A 21,749-nucleotide genomic window follows, 5' to 3' on the forward strand; every position below is an offset into this window, starting at 1 on the left:
GTGCGGCACCAGAGTTAATTCTAAAAAGATTCAAAATGTCGAACATACCAAAATACGATAGGATTTCGGATATAGGAGCATATCACAACCTACTCCACGGATGTGAAAGAAAATAATTTGGCTCAACATAAGATCAAGTCAGTCTTGTTGAAAAAGTTTGGTGAAACCCTCACAAAGGGGGCCTTGACATGGTAATCTCTTTTACCCGAGCATTCAATTGATTTTTTTGAGATGCTTACAGATTCGTTCATTAAGGACCATGCCAGATCAAGGAAGGTTCGGGATAGAAAGGCAAATATATTCAGAATTGCGCAGGGCGAGTTCGAGCTGCTGCGAGAATTTGTGATCCGGTTCCAGAGAGAAAAGATGTTGCTACCAGCGGTTCTAAATGAGTGGGCAACAGAGTCATTTACAAAGGATCTAATTCCGAGGAGTTTTGATGTCTCCTGAAAACTAAAGGAGAGCCTGCTTGAGTTTTAAGCAACCACATGGGCAGATGTCCATAGCCGTTATGAGTCAAAAACAAGGATAGAATACGATTATCTTGGGTGTTCGGTATCGGCTAGGGGACGAGGTCAAGATAAGAGCCATGACATGTTTAAAAGTGATTTTGACATAGATCGATGGTCCTCTAGAGGATTTTCTACCGTACGAGAGGACCGATGGGCGTAGCGACAAAGGGTTTCAAACATCAGATAGGGTTGCTCTCGATAAAAGAGTCGATTGTGGCCGAATAGGGCGTTGCAAGAGAAAGAGGTGTCAAGGGCCCGAGATTCCACGTATCCCAGGTTATCAGATTATAATTTCAACATCAGCCTGATAGAATTAGTATTGGCAATGAGGAATATCAAAGAAGCACGGTTCCCGAAGCCAATTCGCTCAGATCCTAGCCATAAGGATCCCAGTTTATAGTGTGAATACCATGGAACTCACGACCACAGAACTAGGGACTACTGATATCTTCGTGAAATGGTAGTGACATTGTTGAAGAATGGTCATCTCATGGAGTTTTTAAGTGATCGAGCCAAGAACAACTACGGCCAAAGTCGGGACAATGCAGAGCCTTCGAAAGTAGCAGAAGGCTCCCCTCGTCTGACTATCGGCATGATTTTTGGAGGAAATGAAGTCAAAGGTGTAACCTTTTTAGTAGCAAAGAAAATGAAGATATCTGTAATTCACAACAAGAGATTTTGGGAAGTCGTAGAAGATAATATCACTTTTACAGAGGAAGACGCTGATGGACTTCTTTTTCCATACAACAAAGTTTTGGTAATCTGTCTCAAAGTTTTAGCTTTCAAAATTAAACGTGTTTGGTTGACCCAGGAAGCTCAGCCAACATAATACGATGGGGAGCTTTGGAGCAAGCAAAATTAACCAGGAACATCATTCCAATGACAAAACTCTTAGCTGGCTTCAACTTGAGAAGCGTGATAATCCGATGAGAGATTTTGCTACCCACACACGCCAAAGGAGTAAAAAAGACCACTCTATTCAAAGTGGTAGATGTCGATATAGTTTATAATGTAATCCTCGGAAGGACATGGATACATAAGATGAGGGTCGTACCCTGACATATCATCAGTTGTTGAAATTTCCATCGCCAGAAGGAATCAAACAAATAAGAGGAGATCAACCGGCAACGAGAGAGATGAATACATAAACTGTTTCCAACAACAAAGGGAAAAAGTCCAACAAATAGAAATTACATGAATCAATGCCTTCTCCCTGTCCAAATGAAGACGATAAAAGTGAGGAGTCATCGGAATCCCATCAGGTTCCAAGATATTTTCAGGTACCAGAGGAGACAGATGCGACCAAATCAATTACGGAAGAACTCGAGCAAGTGGACCTATTCGAGGAATTTTTGGAAAGAAAGTTTCATCTGGGTACATGGTTAAATCTCGAGCTTAGGTTAGAATTTATAAATTTTCTTAAAGCTAACATTGACTGCTTTGTATGGTCGCACTCGGATACGACAGGTATCCCATTAGAGGTAGAGGTCCACAAGCTAAGTCTGGACCCAAACTTCCCATCGGTAAGGTAGAAGAAGCGCCCGATAGCGAAGGTGAGGAACAAGTTCGTTAAAGAAGAGGTAACTCGACTACTCTATATCAGTTCAATCCGGGAGGTAAAATATCTGGAATGGTTAGCCTACGTAGTTGTAGTACCCAAAAAGAATAACAAATTTAGAATGTGCGTAGACTATAAAGACTTAAATAAGGCATGCCCTAAAGACTCGTTCCCGCTGCCAAATATTGATCAAATGTTTGATACGATAGACGAACATGAGTGGATGATTTTCCTTAATGCTTACTCCCGGTACAATCAAATCAAGATGAATCTGTAGGATCAAGAAAAATTTTCTTTCATAGCAAACTTTGGCACATATTGCTATAATGTGATGCTTTTTGGGCTCAAGAACGTCGGAGCCACTTATCAGAGGCTCGTTAATAAAATGTTTAAAGGTTATGACATGTTAGTCAAGTCTTTGAATGCATGAGATCATTCGAAACACCTCCAAGAGACTTTTGACATTATGGAGAAGCATAACATGAAACTTAACCTAGAGAAATGTGCGTTCGGGGTTGGTTCTGGTAAGTTCTTGGGGTTCTTGGACTCGCAAAGAGGGATCGAGGTAAATACTGAGAAAATCAAAGCTATCAAAGACATTCCAGACCAATTGACAAGTGTGAAAGAAGAGCAGAGGCTGACCGGAAGGTTGGCGACTCTGAGCAGATTCATCTCAAGATCTTCGGAAAAGTCCCATCGTTTATTTTCACTTCTAAAAAAGAAGGACGATTTCGAATGGACTCCAGAATGCCAACATTCATTGAAAGATCTAAAAAGGTATTTGTCTAGGCCCTCGTTACTGTAGAAACTGGGGAAGGCGAGCAATTACTGATATATCTAGCAGTCTCAGAAGTAGCTATAAGTGTCGTTTTGGTCCGAGAAGAAGAAGGTACGCAATTTGCTATTTACTAACATTAGCAGAATATTGTCGGAAGTAGAGAATTGGTATCCGCACCTCGAAAAGCTAGTCTTGGCTCTCGTAGTTGCCTCTCAAAAGCTTAGGCCTTATTTTTAGTGCCACTCGATAGTTGTAACAACCTTTCCCTTAAGGAATGTCCTTCACAAGCTTGAATTGTCAAGCTGTTTGGCTAAATAGGCAGTCAAAATTAGTAAATTCGACATTAGTACAAACCCAGGACTGCGATAGAGTCACAAGTTTTGGCCAACTTTGTGGCCGATTTTAGTCCCGGGTTAATGCCCTTGGATTCTAAGAAAGCGGTGTTGGTGTCGGAAATGGCATCAGAAGTTTGTACCTTGTTTATGGATGGAGCTTCCAATGTAAAAGGGTCCTATCTCGGGATAGTTCTAATCATGCCATTGGGGGAACCCCTAAGGCAGGACATTAAAACTGTTTTCTTAACTAACAATGAAGTCGAGTATGAGACTTTGGTTACAGGATAGGAACTAGGCCGGGGACTAGGCTTCGAGGTTATTGAAGTGAAATGTGACTCCCAACTGGTAGTAAACCAAGTATATGACATTTTTGACACAAAGAAAGAACGCATGCAACAGTATTTGAAAAAGGTTCAGGCATTGCTTGCACGATTCAAGGAATGGTCAATCATCCACATTCTAAGAAAAGAGAGTGTGGAAGCAGATGCGCTAGCTAATTTGGTGTCATCCACAAAGATAAAAGGATCTAATTCGGGTACGATCGTCTAACTTCTACATGCGGTGTTGGACGTGGATGGTTATTGCGAGATAAATTCTACCAACTTGGTCCGGGATGGGCAGTTATATAGGAGGTCGTTCCAAGGACCATTGGCCCGGTGTCTAGGGGCCTCGGAGGCCGACTATGTGATGAGGGAAGTCCACAAAGGAGTTTGCAGGAATCATTCTAGGCTAGATTCGTTAGTTCTCAAGTTGGTCAGGGCAGGTTACTACTAGCCCTGTATGGAATAAGACGCAAAGGAATTCATTAAAAAATGTGACAAATGTCAACGTCATGCGCAGTTGGTGCACCAACTAGCAGAACTTTTGCATTCGGTGTTGTCCTTATAGCCATTCATGAAATGAGGTATGAATATAGTTGGTCCTCTTCCACCGGGCCCTGGAAAGGTCTGATTTCTTTTAGTTTTAACTAATTACTTCACTAAGTGTCTTGAAGCAGGTCCTTACTAAAAGATCGGTGAGTGCGAAGTGGTCGACTTCATATAGGACCACATAATCTACTGGTTTAGAATACTAAAGTAAATCGCTTGTGACAACGGGTCACCGTTCATAGGTTCAAAAGTCACAAAGTTTTTGGAAAGATTAAAAATCAAGAGAGTTACGTCTTCGTCGTATCACCCAAGTGCTAACAGACAGGCGAAATCAACCAACAAGGTCATTATTTAGAACGTTAAGAAGAAGTTGGAAGACGCTAAGGGCAAGTGGCTCGATAAGCAACCATGAGTACTGTGGGCATATCGGACAATGGTGATGTCAATCACGGGAGAGACACCCTTCTCACTCGTTTACGTCATAGAGGCTCTAATACCGGTAGAAGTGGGGGAGCCGACTTTACGGTTTTCCCGAGCAAATAAAGAGACAAACAATAAAGCGTTGCTGGTAAAGCTGGACTTGCTCGATGAACACCGGGACTTGGCGTACGTGCGGATGGTGGCTCAAAAGCAAATGATGGAAAGATATTATAATCGCATGGCCAATCTCCGCTATTTCAAAGTAGGGGATTTAGTTTTTAGGAAGGTGACTCAAAGCACTCGGAAAGTCAATGCTGGAAAATTGGGGCCAACATGGGAAAGTCCTTACCTGGTTTTAGCTATCACTGGTAAGGGATCATACGAGTTAAAAAATCAAGATATGGTCAAATTGCCCAATAATTAGAACGTGACTCATCGCAAAAGATTTTATTGCTGATGGTTCCTGCTAATACTGAAAGTATGTGATCCCTTCAACCAGTTTTGTTTCCAATCGGGTTTTTTTGGCAAGGTTTTTAACGAGGCAACAACGGAAAGTATACAACGAATGAAGCGTCATCGGCAAAGGAAAGACTTTTGAATATCAAGGCACTGAAATTTTCATATCGAGGTAAACGACTATATGGATGCTTAAATAATCTTTGGTTCGATGGCAAGCCTTGCCTTCCATTGTTAAAGAATGATTATTTAACTGTTCACAAGTTGTTTCCGCCGGTGAAACAACAATCTGGGTACAAGACTTCCAGTCTTCGAATTCATATGATTCACATTCGAACATTGGGGAGGAAATAGTATATGTTACGACACCAAGAATGCCACAAAAATCAGGGACTGCTAGAATCGGGATCAATAATGTGTCATCAAAGCCGGGGACTGCATGATCAACCCTGTAGAAATAAGTTATACAAGTTGGTCACATGTATTGGCAATTTTATTTACTTAAGCAAATGAATGCTTATGTAATATTAAGATAGAGCGAATAAAATAAAGTCCTTTTATTTTTATCTTATTTCTTGTACAAATGATGAGTTAATTTATTGTTTGAAAGTTAAAAAATTCACATGCTTGTGTCGGAATGAACAAGAGACGTCCTTTTTAATAGCACTGTAAAAATAAGGGCCATCTCTTATGAAACTCTCATAATAAAGGGTAGATTCCAGAAGCGTTTATGCCTGCAATCAAAAGCTATCAGATGAAAATATAACTGAAGTTTTAATTAACTAAACATAAAAAGAATATTTTTGCGCAATACTTAAGTAAAAAATTCCTTTTTTATCAAGTGACAAACTCTATGAAAGGTTTGGCATTTTTAAAAAGTACAAAAAAAAATAGAAAAAGAACCTATACATCATTGCCGCTAGAATCCGAAGGGAGAGATGGGTCTGCGCTTTCCCCAATAGATGAAGGCGGATCTGCTACCAGGCCAAGGCCCTCATCTTCTTCAGTCTTCCCTTTAGTTCCCGAATACTCAAAAATAGTATTCAAGGAGTCAGTTGCAGCAGGCCGAGCGGGAATATTTTCACGAGCAGTTAACTCCAATTCTCGGGCCTTGACGATATAATTATCAATATCGATGATGGCCTCTTTGGCCTCTTCCAAGGTTTTTCTCCTCATATGATATATACATAAGTCTTCTTAGAGACAAGTGAGTCCTCTTGGTCCTGGAGTTTTGCTTGGAGTTTGTCAATTTAGGCCTGGAGCCCTTCTCTTTCGGTTTTTATGGCGTAGTGGCGGGAGTCGAGCTCAACATTGGTAGTTGAGTGAAGCCGGTTTTGCTCCATGTCCCTCTTAAGTCTCTTTTCCATTCGGGCCCTCTTCTCTTTGGCAGCGTTGGCCTCCTTTGTTTTGCAGCATAAGTTGGCCTTCAAGTTATTGATTTGCTCCTCTAAGGCAAACTCGCACTCGGTAGCTACGATGGTAGCATCGTGAAGTTTGCCCACTTAGACTTAGCTTCTTGAAGCTTTTCATGTTATTGGGAAGCTTGTTAGCTGTGAGCCATCCTATCTTGCTCACTTTGCTATTATCGAGCCTCAAGCTCGCCCATATTAGCAGCTTTCGCCTCCAGCACCGGGAGGAGCGTGACAAGTTGGTTCCTTTCATCTAAGAGTTGATCCCGCTCGGAAGCAAGTATTTTTTTATCAAAGATCAACCTCTGCAGTCCCTCAGATACGAGATGGTTGACCTAAAAAGAGAAGGTTGAAAGTAGGATTATCATTGCAATATGTAAGCAAAAAAGAACCTATGAGGAAACTAGTACGATACATGCGCCGCATTATGCATGGTATTATTTATCAGACACTCTCTAGAAAGGTAGTGCATTTTCTTCCAATCCTTCGCCGAAGCCAATGGCTTCATGTAATTGGCAAGCTCCACCGGACTTGAGAGGACGTGACAATAAAGGGTGGCGCTTCACTTCCCTTAGGAATATTGAGAAGGTATAACATAGTTGTCCCCAAGTTCTCGTGGTCGGTAGACCGAGGGGAGAAACATCTCTCTTTTGATCAGCCGATACCAGTGGAGAAGATGCAGTTGGTGTTGGTGGAGAATGAGCAGCTGGCATCGTTGGACGTGAAGTCATCAGCATGGAAGGAGAAGAAACGGTTGTGAAAGAAGGAGCGTTGTTAGTTATTTGCTCAATGGTTGGGGGAAGAAGAGGATCAAGGTCCAAACTCCTTGGACCGAAGACAATAATTGGGGCTAGGAAGAGAGAATCAACATTCTTGACTAGGTCCATCTCACCCCAAAACGCCTGGGTTTCTTCTAGAGTTGGGCTTTGAAGCACCCCTCGTTGAGCATCTGGTTGAGCTGATGAAGATCCTTTTCTCTTTTAAAGGGAAGCCTCTCCATTACTAGCTTCCCCTTCGTCAACGAGGACCATTGTGGCCGGCTTGAATGACATTTTCTTTGCCCTTTTATCTTGAGTCCCAACTGAGGAAGAGTGTCTTCTCTTCGGTTTCTTGTTCTTGGACTGGGGACTCTGAGAGGAGACACCTTCACCGGAGACTTGGGAAGATCCACGAGCTCTACTTCGAGCAAAGGCATTTTGCAGCACCCTCCTATACTCTTCGGGGTCCTCTAAAGCATCGACTTCGGGGCAGACGACAGAGCCCCTCAGAAGTTGTATCAAGTAACAACTGAGTTAGCAACTTATTCATGAAATTTCCTGTGTTCATTCAAAGATAAAAGAAAGAGGGACTTGGTTACCATGGTTTTGGGCCTTCCACCCGTATTTGAGAGCCGTCTCTTTCCACCGCCGGGATTCTGGAGTTATTATATCCAGAATTTTCTGAATCCATTGGTCTAGGCCTTAAACTCGTGGAGGTTCACATCTGATAGCTGAGACAAAGGAAATTAAGAATCAGCAACAGCCTTTTTATGAAGAAAGAAAGTGAAAAATCGAAAACTTACGAAAAAGGTTCCACAACTCGGGAAAGGCTAGAATTGTGACCGGGATGATGACCCTAGGAGAAATAATGACGAACCGTTCCATCCATATATGGCTGTTGTCATTGTTTACACTGGTGAAGAGAGCATGGTGACCACACTTGCTGAAGTTTATTACTCCCCCACGGAAAATCTTGGGAGCGTAAAAGTTCATTATGTGTGCAAGAGTCACGGTTTCTCCGATCTCGGTGAACATTTGACTAAGGCAGGCCATCGTTTACCATATAGATGGGCCCACTTATGCTAAGTAGACCTAGTATTGGTGGAAAACTCCAAAATTATTGGGTCGAGCCCTTAACTCGACCCAAAGAGAACTGACCCAAGGTAAAGGAATACATATAGACATACATAAACCCTTCCTTGGAATAGGTTACTCGCTCTACCATATATGGGCCGAGGATTTCGAGATTGGGGCAGTTACAGTCTTCCTTCACAGTTGTGACACTAAAAGGACGAATGGATGAGGGAAACTTGCGAACTGGCCAAATCCGATGGCCTTGAGAAGATGCGGAAGGAGCTTTTACTTGAAGGTCATTTGTAGTGCTGAGTTGAAAGGGTATTGTAGTGCTAACAGTTGAAGGTTCAAACTTAACGTCAACCTTCTCGTCTTTGTTTTTCTTCGGGCCTCCACCAAAGAAAATATCGGTATTACCGAAGGAAGCAGTATATAAAGACATGGTGGTAAGAGGTATGTAAAAGGAAGAGTTCTTACTAAGAAAGTTAAAGGTTGATAAAGTTTTCTAAGTAGATGCAGAGAAGAAGAAAGACTTATGAAAATTGTGGGAGTAAAGAAGTAACAAGGATGAGTAGTAGAAAAGTTATAGACGACAAAAATCATGGCCATGATTACCTCAAAAATAAATATTTGTTGTATCCTGAGGTAGCACATGTTCGGGTTATTAAATGCGAGAAAGCCTGCGTCCTTTCAAATGTTAGAGACTGTTCAGGAACTTTCCCTCCAAGTAAAGAATCTTCACCTACTTTCCGGTAACACTAAGTTGCGCCATCGGAAAGTAAAAGGACTATCTGTAATGGGTAAAATTGGTTGATAACAAATAGCCGAATGGTAAGATGATACGTGGACCCGAAGATAGACAAAAGGTGAGTTAGGAAACAATTAGTATCGAATGCGGCATGTATGTCTGGTACCAGATGAATTCCGAAAGGAACATAATCAACGATAGATAGAAGTTCAAAGATTTCCCATCGGACAATATTCAATGAGGGAATATTTGCTGGCGTTAAATGAGTAGCCGTTACAGAGAATATTGGCATTCAAGCACACTCATTAATGGCCAGTTATTATCATTTAAAGAGGAGTTTGATCCTAATATCTTGTTTCCCAAGGTCGAACTATAAATAGTAGGGTTAACAACCATTATATGTACACAAAACACTCTTTACACAAAAGATCTACTGTACTGCTCTCATACTTCACTATTTAGCTCTCAATTTAATTGTTTCACCACTTATTTGCATTTTTGCTCTCGGAAAGGCTGAGTTCAGAATAAGGCTTGTTATTTTCTTTAATTTTGATCGCTATATCTTGATTTTAGTTTTATTTTTTTATCGTTGTAAGAGTATCATTCCGCTTATCTATAAATCACTTCGCTTATCTATAAATCATATTACAAATTCAACTATACCGTTTTACGGACAGGCTATGACAATTTAAGACTTTAGGCTCGAAGGTCTGGAAAGTAGAAGAAGTAGCCGGAGCCAATCTAAAATTTGTCAAAACTGGCTAGTATTTAAATAGTTTTTAAAAATTTTATGTAGAGAAAAAATGATAAAGGAAAAAACAGCGTCATATATAAAGGATTATTAGACGTTGGCGCAAAGTAGTGTAGCCCTAAAACACACGCAGATACGAAGGTTTAAGCACAGCAAAGCAAAAATGGGGAAGAAGAGAGAACGACTCACAAATCCAGAACCCTTTCTTGAAGATGATGATTCCAAATCCAAAGCCTCCTCTAAAAAACGCTTCAAAGCTCCTAAATCCCACCAGCAGCAACAACAGGTAAAACCTTTTTTTTTTTTTTTTTAATTAAGTTAATTTAGACGAAGTAGTTGGTCTGGTATTACGGCACGTGGTGATTGGTAAATTGCTGATTATTTTTGTGTTGACAGGTTATATCGTTTAGCATGAGCTCAAAAATATTGAAGGAGGCATTACTTCAGCAGAAGGAGGTAGATGAAGAGGAGACTCGAGAGAGAAATCCTAACGCTCTAGTTTTCGATGAGGATGTTGTTGCAACTAAACCTGTAGAGGAGGAAGACGATGACGACATTGATAGTTTTGGTGGGTTCAACGAGACCCAAAGCCAATTTGGTGATTTGGAGGTAACCCCTCTTAAATTTTTTAGCTTAATGCTTGCTTACATGGTTGATAAATGTAGTAATTATCTTATGTATCGTGTTATTACAATGCCTATATGAACTTCAATTTTTTTTTCTATATCTGGTTGCAAATGATTGTTTACATAATGTTTGCATGTGAAGTTAAATGGAGTAACATGGTCGGTGAGGATTCATATAGCCGACCCTAACTTGTGGTCAGAGAACATTCATACAGCAGACCCCAATTTGTTTGGAGTCTTATGTGACATTATTGATTATACTAAGATAGGCTGGGCATTCTGGGGTAGGTTGGCAGCAGCTTTTTGGGTGGATTTACTTCTAAGGATAAAGCAATAGAGAACTACAAATTACTCCTGTGATGACTTCTCATTATTTCTTAAACTCATTTCTAGCTACAACAGGAGCATTTTATCTGTTTAATACAGTAAGCTGAATTTTAACTGATATCTACCAAGAAAAATTTCAAATGTAAATAATAGTTAACTCACTTCTTTTTCTTAGCTTCTCCTGGTATTAGTGTACAATACTAAATGACCTTATGTTTTCTATTTTCTTTTTGTGTTACAGGATCAAGTTAATGAAGAGGAGGTGAGGCTAGTGGAGGCCTTTCTGTCTGCAGATAATCACCCCGAGCTCACATTGGCTGACATCATTATCGGAAAGCTCAAGGAAAAAGATGCACAAGTTTCTTCAGGTTTTATTCTCATTCACTTTAGAACGGAAAATAACTATCTCCAATAGTTGACTTCTTTTGATTGTTCACGAGCAAGCCAAGATTTAATTGCATTCATTATTAAAAAAAAAGAAGCAATTTGATGCCATCATGATGATGATAGCTGACATAGTTTGTTTGTAGAAGTGCAACCAATGCCCAAACTGGATGACTCGATCATTGAGTTGTACAAAGGGTATGTTCGATTTCATGGTCCTTAGTTATCAGTTCTTTATATGCAAACTTAGCATTAATAACCCTGGCTGTCTGGTGGTGCTTGTTATGCAGTGTTGGGAAGCATCTTAGCAAATACACTTCAGGAAAGATGCCTAAAGCGTTCAAACACATTCCTTCGTTACAATATTGGGAAGACGTTCTATATTTAACAGAGCCTGAGAAATGGTCACCAAATGCAATGTACCAAGCCACAAGAATATTTGCTTCAAATTTGGGTGTCAAGAAGGCAGAGCGCTTCTACAAGTTTGTCTTACTACCACGAGTTAGAGATGATATTCGCAAGAATAAGAGATTGCATTTTGCTCTGTATCAATCTCTGAAGAAATCTCTTTATAAGCCTGCTGCCTTCAATAAGGGAATCTTGTTTCCTTTATGTGAGGTATATAACCATTGTGAAAGAATTCTTTAAACTGATTGGAGAATTGCAATTATATCCAAAGTTTTCAATTTCTTCTGTAGAAAATAACATTGTTTTGATTAGCTATATTCTCTAGATTGTTTAAGTGACATGCTTTACAGTAAAGGTCGTGACACAGGGATATTGAAGAGTGGGTAGTGGTTTCTCCCTTTATCTACTTCTCTACTTTACTGATAATTTATTACTGCTCTGAAAAACTTCGTGATATCTGCCGATACATGGGTGCTGAGAGTTTTGTTGTTTACCGGGAGTTACTTGAGAATTTGCCTTCCTTCTTCGTATATAGATTTTTTTGCCATCAACAGAAGTTGTACACTTGAGGTTATATAGATTTATGCATTTTGTATCAGCTTTCTGTGTAGTATACATTTATTTATCTGTCACTTTCGTGTCTTAGGCTTGTGAGTTCGGTTGCATTGTGAATTGTGCACCTACGTCCTATAGTAAGTCTGAACATTCTCCCTCTCTGTAAACTATATAAATTTAGTCTTCGCAAAGTTGGTATTCACAATTTCTGTATTTCTTATGCAATTTGTCCATACGTGCTTCTTCATGAATGTTGAAAGTCCTGTCTGTGTTGAATTTGAATTCGAGCATTAAACCCCAACATCTTCTCTTTATACTTCTGATTCCCCACATTGGTTGTCAGTAATATTTTCCCATTAAATATTTTAATCTCATTGCAAGTATATCATTGCCTAAGTGAACATCGTGCTCTGATCACAAATGTTGTTGGTTTACCTGGCAGATTGGTAATAGCATGTATAGTAGTCTCTTGTCTCATGGCCATCATGCATTAAGATGTCACTTAGAGTGTCTGATGTTAAGATTAGTGTTCTCAGATACTCTGATGTGCTTTTCACATTGTCAGGACAAGTGCATTTAATATGGTTCTATCCTCTGTAGTATCTCTTTGTATGTATCTGTATGATGCTTATTCTGTGCTTTCTGAATGTCTATTTTCTGATCCAGTCGAAGACATGCACCTTGCGGGAGGCTGTCATCTTCGGCAGTGTTATTGAGAAGGTTTCCATTCCACATCTTCATGCTAGGTATGGCTGCTGGAAATGTTTATAATGATAACAGTGACCTGTGCGTTTTTAGGGCTTCAAAAGAAGATGTTGTCATCATTGTTATACAGTGAGATTCTCATAGTTCTGCTGGGGGTCTACCTATACTTTTGTGAGAACCATTGAGAATTTCGCTTATCGTTCTCACCCTTCACCATTTATATGGCTGACATAGTTATGTAGTAACTGTTTGTTTTTTTACCTGTTTGTTTTATGATGATTGGGGTGACAAGCAATCTGGAAGAAATGTATTCAGTTCAATATGCAAGAAACTGAAATTCAATCAAGTACTAATAAAGAAGTCAAGCAACAAGTATCTGCTACAAGTCTTTGCACTTTCCCTGATAGTGTTGTCCTTTCGTCCTAATAGTTGTAGTACATACACCTACAAATTGCTTGTTAATATTGGAGCTGCTAGGTTTGTAAACTATTTATACTTTCCTGTATCATGGCTAAAAACTGTCTTTCCGGCACAAAACAAGCCTTGAATGAATACAAAAACAAGATCATTGCAAGTTGTGTACGGCTTCCATCCCACTTTAGTTCTATTATTTGACTTGGATGGTGGTCAATTTGACTGGCTTTTTGGAGTGAAATTACTTCAATTCGTCAAAAGAAGAAAATAAGGGTAGGTGCATGTTAAGTAGGATAGAAATACTATTAAATCGGCAAGTTTTAGTTCCAAAATGTTAGATACACTTAGTAATTCAATAACCAAATTCAGCTCAGGACAAGATTATGGACAGAAAGAGTTCCTAACTTCTAAAACTTTTTTTTCTTGTTGCATGTTCTTTCATGTTTTGCAAGTGAGCACAGTTATTATCAAGCTATTGCTATTGTGACTGTAATACCTCATTCTTGGAGAAGTCTTTAACTTTATATCTTTTTGGAATGCAGTGTGGCACTGCTGAAGCTTGCAGAGATGGAGTATTGTGGCACAACAAGGTATTCTACGTGTTGTACTTCCTTACCTCATGTTACCTTACAGTTTTCAATGTTTTTCTTTTTGGTCCTTTCAGTAATAGCTACTGTTATGATCTCATGGTATTCATATTTGCTAAGCATTTTGCTGATCTTATACATGGAAGCTAAAATTGTTTCTCAGTATATCATCACTTGATCGGTCGATTCCTACCACATGGCTATGCAAAAAAAGGGAGAAAAAAGAGAGGAGGTTTTAGGAATAGATTCTTGTTTATCTAAAGATGTCTTGCAGCATGACATCTGAATATTCAATCATGATAAATTTCTGTGCATGCATAAATAAAACGGTTGCTTATCACAGTTAATTTTGAAGATTTCGAGACATCTTCCTTTCTTATATGTGTATACAATCCTGCAATGATGGAATAATCTTAGTTATTGCGTTGTTAAGGTTGGTACTAGACGATAGCACATGCTTCACATGGGAATAACTGGTGAATTTTATGTCTCTATTTTTGAAAGTTTTTATTGTTTTGAACTTTTTCCTTTTGGTTACCCATAAAATTGTATACTTGCCTCCAGGGCCTAGCTCAAGTGGCAAAGGGTGGTGGATTTGTGTCTTAGGTCACAGGTTCAAGCCCCCACACTATGCAAAGCAAAGCCTGGTATTTAAGTGGAGAAGGGTAGAGGGGCGGGCCCATTATCCACCGAGTTTCGAAGGCTGCGGTTGGTCCAAAGGATCAGCCCCAGACGGATTTCTCGGTCATCAAAAAAAAAATTGTATACTACTATTGTAGATAGGAAAAAAGTTTTTTTTTTGGGGTTGCCTAAGACAGTTTAGTTTGTGTATGACAGACCCAGTTTAGTTTGTGTATGACAGACAAACTGAGTTAATTGAGATAAGCATAACATGTTATGGTTGTCTGAATGATAGTATTAAAGTAGCGAGAATGGTGACTTGTTGGTGTATTGTTTGATCTTATTCACTTCATTAAGGAAATAATCTCAAAGTGGGATTTTACTGGGTTGTTGTTGTTGTTGTTGTTGTAAGGAAATAATTTTAAAAAAAATGATGATAGGAATTTTTGAAATAGTCTTATGGAAAAAAGTAATCTCTCCATATTGATATGGTTAAATAGTGAAACAATATCTGTTGCCAACTCCCTCTTTCAATAAATTTGGACTAGTTTGATCTAAAAATAAAAATATATGTTTGAATAGACTATCAGGTTCAATTTTGGTAGATAAATGCTTATAATAATAGTTAATGTGAAAAAGTTTGAATAGTTTGTGTAACATTAAATTTGTAGTAATATAAAGTAGCAATATTTTTTGTGAAATAGTAATCCATAGCAGATTTATACTGGTTACTATAAAGTAGCATTAGTTTATATTAGTCTGCATTCTTGGGGAAGGGCCGGACCACAAGGGCCTATTGTATGCAGAAATGCAGGGTAAGACTGCGTACGATAGGCCATTGTGGTCCGGCCCTTCCCTGGACCCCGCGCATAGCGGGAGCTTAGTGCACCGGGCTGCCCTTTTTTTTTCAGTCTGCATTCTTGGGGAAAAAATCTGTATTTAAACAAAGATGTCAAGTTTTTAGGGATGGACCTACAGGAAATAGTTGCTTTTATTGAGATCAAGGGGAGCTAAATTATATGGATGGATTTTAAGTATCAGGATAATTTCAATCATGCAAGTTGTGTAGGCTCATGCCAATGTAGTATTCCCTCTAAGAGTTCTTTTTCCACGACATTTAGTCTAATCAATTTTTTTCTTGCTTTTTGCTGCAGTTATTTTATCAAGTTACTAATTGAGAAGAAATATGCTTTGCCCTATCGTGTACTTGATGCCATGGTATCACACTTCATGAACTTCTTTGATGAAACAAGAGTCATGCCTGTGATCTGGCACCTGTCACTTCTTGTATTTGTGCAGAGGTTAGTTTCACCCTGTCATTTCTTGTGGTATTTCTTCCTCTTCATGGTGGCAATATATTAAAATGGTAATAAAGCTTTAAGGTTATATGTCATACTTAACCCATTGATAAGCTACCTGTTAGACTCATTTACACGTCTCGCCTTCTAATAAGTATTTTGTCTTTTCTCTCAAGTACCAGGATTATCATACTTGCTTTGAATTTTTTTGCCATTGTCCACAAGGATTGAAACTCCTATGTAAAGATATCATAATGAATTTATCAACAAAAATAAAAAGGGCTATAAAATGACGAGTAGCAGCAACATCATTTATGTTAATGAACAGATTTAACATCTTGCTTATTTCTTATGTCTACTTTCCTATTGCGTATGGCTGACACTGCATGACTTAAGTATATTTGAGGTTGACAAGTTTGCTGTCACTTGTTCTGGTGATGTATGCCCTTTTCTATCAATAGTACTTTACTAGTAACCTTTATCTTGCCTCAGTATTGGGTTCTTTCTTTTTTGCATTCTTGTCATTTTGTCCAAAGAACATGATAACTTTTGAAGAGATGAAATTTCTGAATGTTGTTTATACTATGTGGGCAAAAATCGTTACAGGTACAAAACTGAGTTGAGGAAAGAGGACAAAGCTAACATAAGAGCACTTGTTGAAAGGCAAAGACATAGACTGGTATGCTTTTGGGTTTTATTTTTGTTGATTCTGTTTTTTGTTGCTGCAAGCAAACATTCAAGTTATGTTTGTGCCTTCGATGCAGATTACACCCGACATATTGAGGGAAATTGATAAGAGCAGAAGTCGGGGGGAAAAGGAGGATGATGCTATGTCAATTGATATCCTCTCATTGATGGTTTTAATCTTTCAGTTACGTATCTGCTTGAGCTTAATTTGGTTTATTTGTGCTGTCACCTGCTATTTCCATATCATAGAGGGGTTCTTAATGTTGTAAAAAACTGTGGACGATACAAAAAGTCTTTAAATCTTCTTCGATAGTGTATGCTTCAGTTCTGCTATATCAGTAAATTTGCGCTTTAGGGATATCTGTGAGTGTGCATATCTGCATTGATGGGATAATCACTAATGGTTCCCCTCAGACATTAATTAGGTGAAACACTGACAAGGAAAGATCAATGTACCCTTTTGTTATCCCCCCCCACCCCACCCCAAAAAAAAACAAACCAAAACCCGCTCCATTTTTCAGAAGCTGTGAAAGGAATCTGTGGTAGGCAGGCATGGTAGGTTGTCATGCATAGCACATAGCAAGGTGCTATCTTCTGTTTGTAAGTTTTGTGCATCTTTGAAGCCAGTTGCTTTTTGCAAGTTGTATGCATTTTAACAGGTTTATTTCCTAAGGTTCTTTACGACTGAAATAAAATATTAGATGTAGATTCATCTTGCTAAGGTTCACTTGTTGGATATTCCTATTACTATTTTTCTGCTGCATCATTGGACAATTTTTTCTTAACTCTCTATTACCAAGTCCTCTTTCCGTGATCAATAAAGCAATTGAAGAAGATAGGTTTGATATCCCAGACGTTCCTATGGAGGACTAGATTTTTGATCAGCAACCTCTATGAGGGTAAGATATTAATTGCTGTAAATGTGATTCTCACTTTATCGTTTATATACGCACGAAGCTCCAGCAAATACCAGAGATTAAAAAGTGTACCTTTACTTTTTCCTATGAAGTATGTGATGGTATATTAGCAGTTTCTGGATTCAGTATGGATAGAGACTGAGAGCTGTGCCACATGATACATGAGCATTCCTGTGTGGGCTGTTGGAGTTGGGAGTTGACTAGAGATGTTGCAATATATTCTTTCATGATATTTATAATTTTTGGTCATGTCTTCATCAGCTTATGCCTAAATAGGTATATGCGACGAACCTCAAAAGTGTAATTGCCCTGGGTTTTCAAATTTTAGTGTACCCCGTGACTTTAAAAGTTTGAGAATCCCAAGTAGAGATGTGTCCTCTTTTGGTAAACAGTATCAAAACAGATTAAACTTATATTTACAAGAAACAAAGCATTTACAGGCGTTGAATCAAATTTATCTCCCAAGCTTTGCTTAGATGTCAAGTATCTCTTCTGAATAATAACATTTTTTTTTCTCCAATATTTTTCTGTGTTTGATTGGCGAAAGAAACTTATTAGGTCTAGTATTGTTACTGGGGTTCTATATACTAGTGTACAAAATACTTTTCATTCCCGTCATTTTTGTGCTTGAAACATCAAAATGGACCTTGGCTTCACTAAAATAAATGATTGTTGTAAAAGTAACTGGAACAAAGTTGACCGTTATTTGAATTTGATGTTCTTAGCAAAGTTATGCCTAATTTTGTCCACCAAACTTTAGACAAAATAAATCTGTAGTGCTGTCTTTGAAGCGAATTTGACGTTTTCTTTAATTGTGGTTTTCTTGGTTAGTTTGTGCACATTTTAACTAACTATGAACACTTGTGCACACTTTAACTAATACTCCTATATGAGTAACTGTTATCAGACAAAATACCAATTGAGTACCTGCTGTCAAATAGAATTTACCTAGTGTTATCTCAACTTGGTTAAACGCGTATGGTAGTTTAGTGTCTTAAATGAAATAAGTTTAGCACCGTCAAAACTTTAATATTTGTAAATTAGAGGGTGTTTGGCTGAGCTTATAAGCGGGTCAAACTGGCTTATAAACACTTTTTGGCTTATCTACGCGTTTGGTAAAATTAAAAGTGCTTATATAAGTAAAGTGCTTATAAGCCAAAAATAAGCCAAAAGCTATAAGTTGGTCTCCCCCAACTTATCAAATTTCAGCGAGTCAATTACTCAAATGGTCACTCAACTATCCAAAATTATCTCCTAAAGTCACTTTTCTTTCGTTTGTAACAACAAAGTCACTGAACTATGCATATTGCACTCAGAAGGTCACTCAACTAAATTTTCCAAACTTTGGATTGCCAAATACCTATTTTACCCTCTAAATTATAAATATTTATCTTCTTTTTATTTTTTTAAAACTTTTTAGTATTAACAACAAAAATTCAAAAAATTATTTACACAATTCAGAATGAAAAAAAGTAACGGTTGTAAAATATATATTATATGCACGTAATATAAAAATAATTATTTAAATAAAGGTATTTTTATAATATACATTATATATTCTTGAAAATTATACTCAATTATATTATTATGTTTCTACCAACTTTCCGACGACACAAAGTTATGTCACCGGAAAGCAGGGGGACAATCTGTATAGGGTAAAATATGCTATGTTAAGCCGTACGTAGAATATATATAATATAATTGAACATAATTTCAAGAATATATAATGTATATTATAAAAAATCTTTCTTTAAATAATTATTTTTATATTAGGTGCATGGAATATATATTTTACAACCTTTACTTTCTTTTATCCTGAATTGTATAAACAAAATTTTGAATTTTTGTTAATACTAAAATTATTCTAATTAATTTTTTTACTATGCTCATTATTTTATTATTCCATCAATATATGTGCTTAAATACTTTTTATCTTTTTAATTTATAAATAATATTTATTTATTCTATCGGTAAGTCCATAATGTAAATTAAAAAGGAAAAATTATAATATTAAAAAGTTTAAAAAAAATAAAAAGAAGATAAATATTTATAATTTAGAGGGTGAAATAGGTATTTGGCAATCTAAAATTTGGAAAATCTAGTTGAGTGACCTTCTGAGTGCAATATACATAGTTCAATGACTTTGTTGTTACAAACAAAAGAAAAGTGACTTTAGGAGATAATTTGGGATAGTTGAGTGACCATTTGAGTAATGGACTCAATTTCAGCTTGTAAGCTCTTTAGGTTTGGCCAAAATATTTACTATTCTATCCCTAAAATACTTCTTTTTAAAACAAAACTCTACGTATCCCAGTTCTTCATAAAACCTAAACATACGTTGCCTCTCTAGCAGTGCCATTGCTTCCTTTTAGGGGTGGGCATCAATCGGTTCGGTTCGGTTTTGAACATTATCGGTTTTGCCTATCGGTTATTGGTTTACAAATATCATAACCCAATAACCAAACCGATAAGATATTGGTTATCGATTATCGGTTAATCAGTTATATATCGTTATCGGTTCGGATATCGGTTTACCCGATAAGATAAAACAACTAAATTTTTTTGCAATATATACAACAAAGAAATCAAACTGCCAGAACGTGTAAACTACCAACTTTTGTTGTTTCTTAACAAAAGCACGCTCCCACTTCTGTGCAGTATCTACTGATGTCTGGCGGAGAACTGGTGGTGAGTCTTGCGTCTTGACTCTTGGGGGCTGCGACAGAAACAAGAATGAGAACTGAGAGACAAACGACTGAAGAGTGAAGAGGGAATTAGGAAAATAAATAACCCTAGTATATACTTAAGGGTAAATTAGTAAATTACATCATTCTTATTGGGTTATCGGTTTTTACCCAATAACAAAAATGCAAACCGAGCCCGAACTGATAACCCAATAAAAAAAATTTAACCCGTTACCGAACCGTTAACCCAGTAACCCAATACCGATAATCCAATAAAGAATTAACGGTTCGGATTATCGATTTTACCCGATATATGCCCACCCCTACTTCCTTTGTTACGTGCTTCTTTCGTTCTTCTATGTAACTATCAGATAAATTTCAGGTAATTTGTCCCTTTCATCCCATCTGTCAGACCCATCGCATCAAGATGAATTTCAGCATCAAGCACCCAAGACATGTAGCTTTTGCCCGATATATCCAGGGCTACAAATTCAAGTTTAGAAAGATTTGACATTATTTAGGAAAAGAAAGTTCTTACCTCAGATACTTTCAAAATATTTGCTCGAGATGGCAGAGTCTCGTGCTGATAACGTGTTATAAAATAAAGACTATAAAGTAAAGACAAGTATAGAGAGAAACTGATATATTATTCGAATTCAAACTGATGTACATAATGAACTGAAATCTCTTCTATTTATAGAAGAAAGGAAGCTGTTGTGTAAGCTGCTACTACAAGCTGTTGTGTAAGCTGCTACTACAAGCTGATGTGTAAGCTACTATTGCAAGCTGCTACTATACCAGATATGGATAATCTTCTATTGAAAGCAATGTTTATCCATAACGAAGTACTGAATGAATAAGCTTATTATACCCGGTATGGATAATCTTCTATCTAGGGTAATGATTATCCATAACCGGGTACTGAAGTGATAAGCGTCTTCAGGAAGCTTATTTCCAATAGAGTACTAAATAGATAAACATATTTACGGTGGAGTCCCATATGGATAAGCTTCTTCAGGAAGATTATTTACAACGGAATACTAAATGAACATCCATAATATAATATATTTATAACACTCCCCCTTGGATGTTCATTAAAAGATAATACGTCTCATTAAAACCTTACTAGGAAAAACCACGTGGGAAAAAATCCTAGTGAAGAAAAAAGAGTACACATATTTAGTAATACGCATTGCTAGGTGCCTCATTAAAAACCTTATAAGGAAAACCCCATGGGAAAAAACCTTAGTAAGGGAAAAAGAGTGCATCGCGTATTTTACTCCCCCTGATGAAAACCTTGTTTCAAATATTTGAGTCTCCGCATTCCAATCTTGTATACCATCTTCTCAAAAGTTGAAGTTGGCAAAGATTTAGTGAATAAATCTGTTGGATTATCACTTGAACGGATTTGTTGCACATCAATGTCACCACTTTTCTGAAGATCTTGTGTGTAGAATAATTCTGGTGAAACGTTTTTCGTTCTATCTCCTTTTATAAATCCTCCCTTTAATAGTGCTATGCATGAAACATTATCTCCGTATAATATTGTGGGTCTTTTATCACATTCCAACCCACATGTTTCTCGAATGAATCACTGGTCTCAATCATATGTACTCCCTGCTTGCCGGTTTGAAATCGAGCTTTATGGGTATCGGATAAATAACCTGCATCTGCATTACCAATACGATCTGCACCACTTTTGTTAGCATTAGCATGATAAATAAGTGCACCATCTACACCGAGATAGAGTATTTCAGGACCAAGGAGCTCCTCATCCTCTTCTAGAGGTTGGAACAGATCCTTATTCACTTCAAGTGATTGAATATTCGTTGGTGTACTTAATGGGTACACTTTGTCCATGTAAAAGT

The 21,749-nt window shown here is 37.8% G+C and overlaps 1 protein-coding gene across 2 annotated transcripts; it reads left to right on the forward strand.

Annotated features, from left to right (window-relative positions):
- The first annotated feature begins 9,766 nt into the window (after positions 1–9,766).
- LOC104245165 (bystin) lies at positions 9,767–17,662 on the forward strand. Of its 2 annotated transcripts, none has more exons than XM_009800731.2 (12): positions 9,767–9,954; positions 10,065–10,277; positions 10,863–10,989; positions 11,152–11,203; positions 11,296–11,623; positions 12,635–12,714; positions 13,630–13,677; positions 15,450–15,596; positions 16,200–16,272; positions 16,358–16,433; positions 17,077–17,179; positions 17,290–17,662. In XM_009800731.2, exons 1-11 carry the CDS (start codon positions 9,832–9,834, stop codon positions 17,151–17,153), a joined length of 1,344 nt encoding a protein of 447 aa, XP_009799033.1. In that variant the 5' UTR covers positions 9,767–9,831; the 3' UTR covers positions 17,154–17,179; positions 17,290–17,662. The 2 variants fall into 2 exon arrangements, with proteins under 2 accessions (XP_009799033.1, XP_009799035.1); XM_009800733.2 differs by having other exon boundaries at positions 11,155–11,203.
- The last annotated feature ends 4,087 nt before the right edge of the window (positions 17,663–21,749 follow it).

This window comes from Nicotiana sylvestris, chromosome 7 (assembly GCF_000393655.2).
Source record: "Nicotiana sylvestris chromosome 7, ASM39365v2, whole genome shotgun sequence".
NCBI classification, from domain to species: domain Eukaryota; kingdom Viridiplantae; phylum Streptophyta; class Magnoliopsida; order Solanales; family Solanaceae; genus Nicotiana; species Nicotiana sylvestris.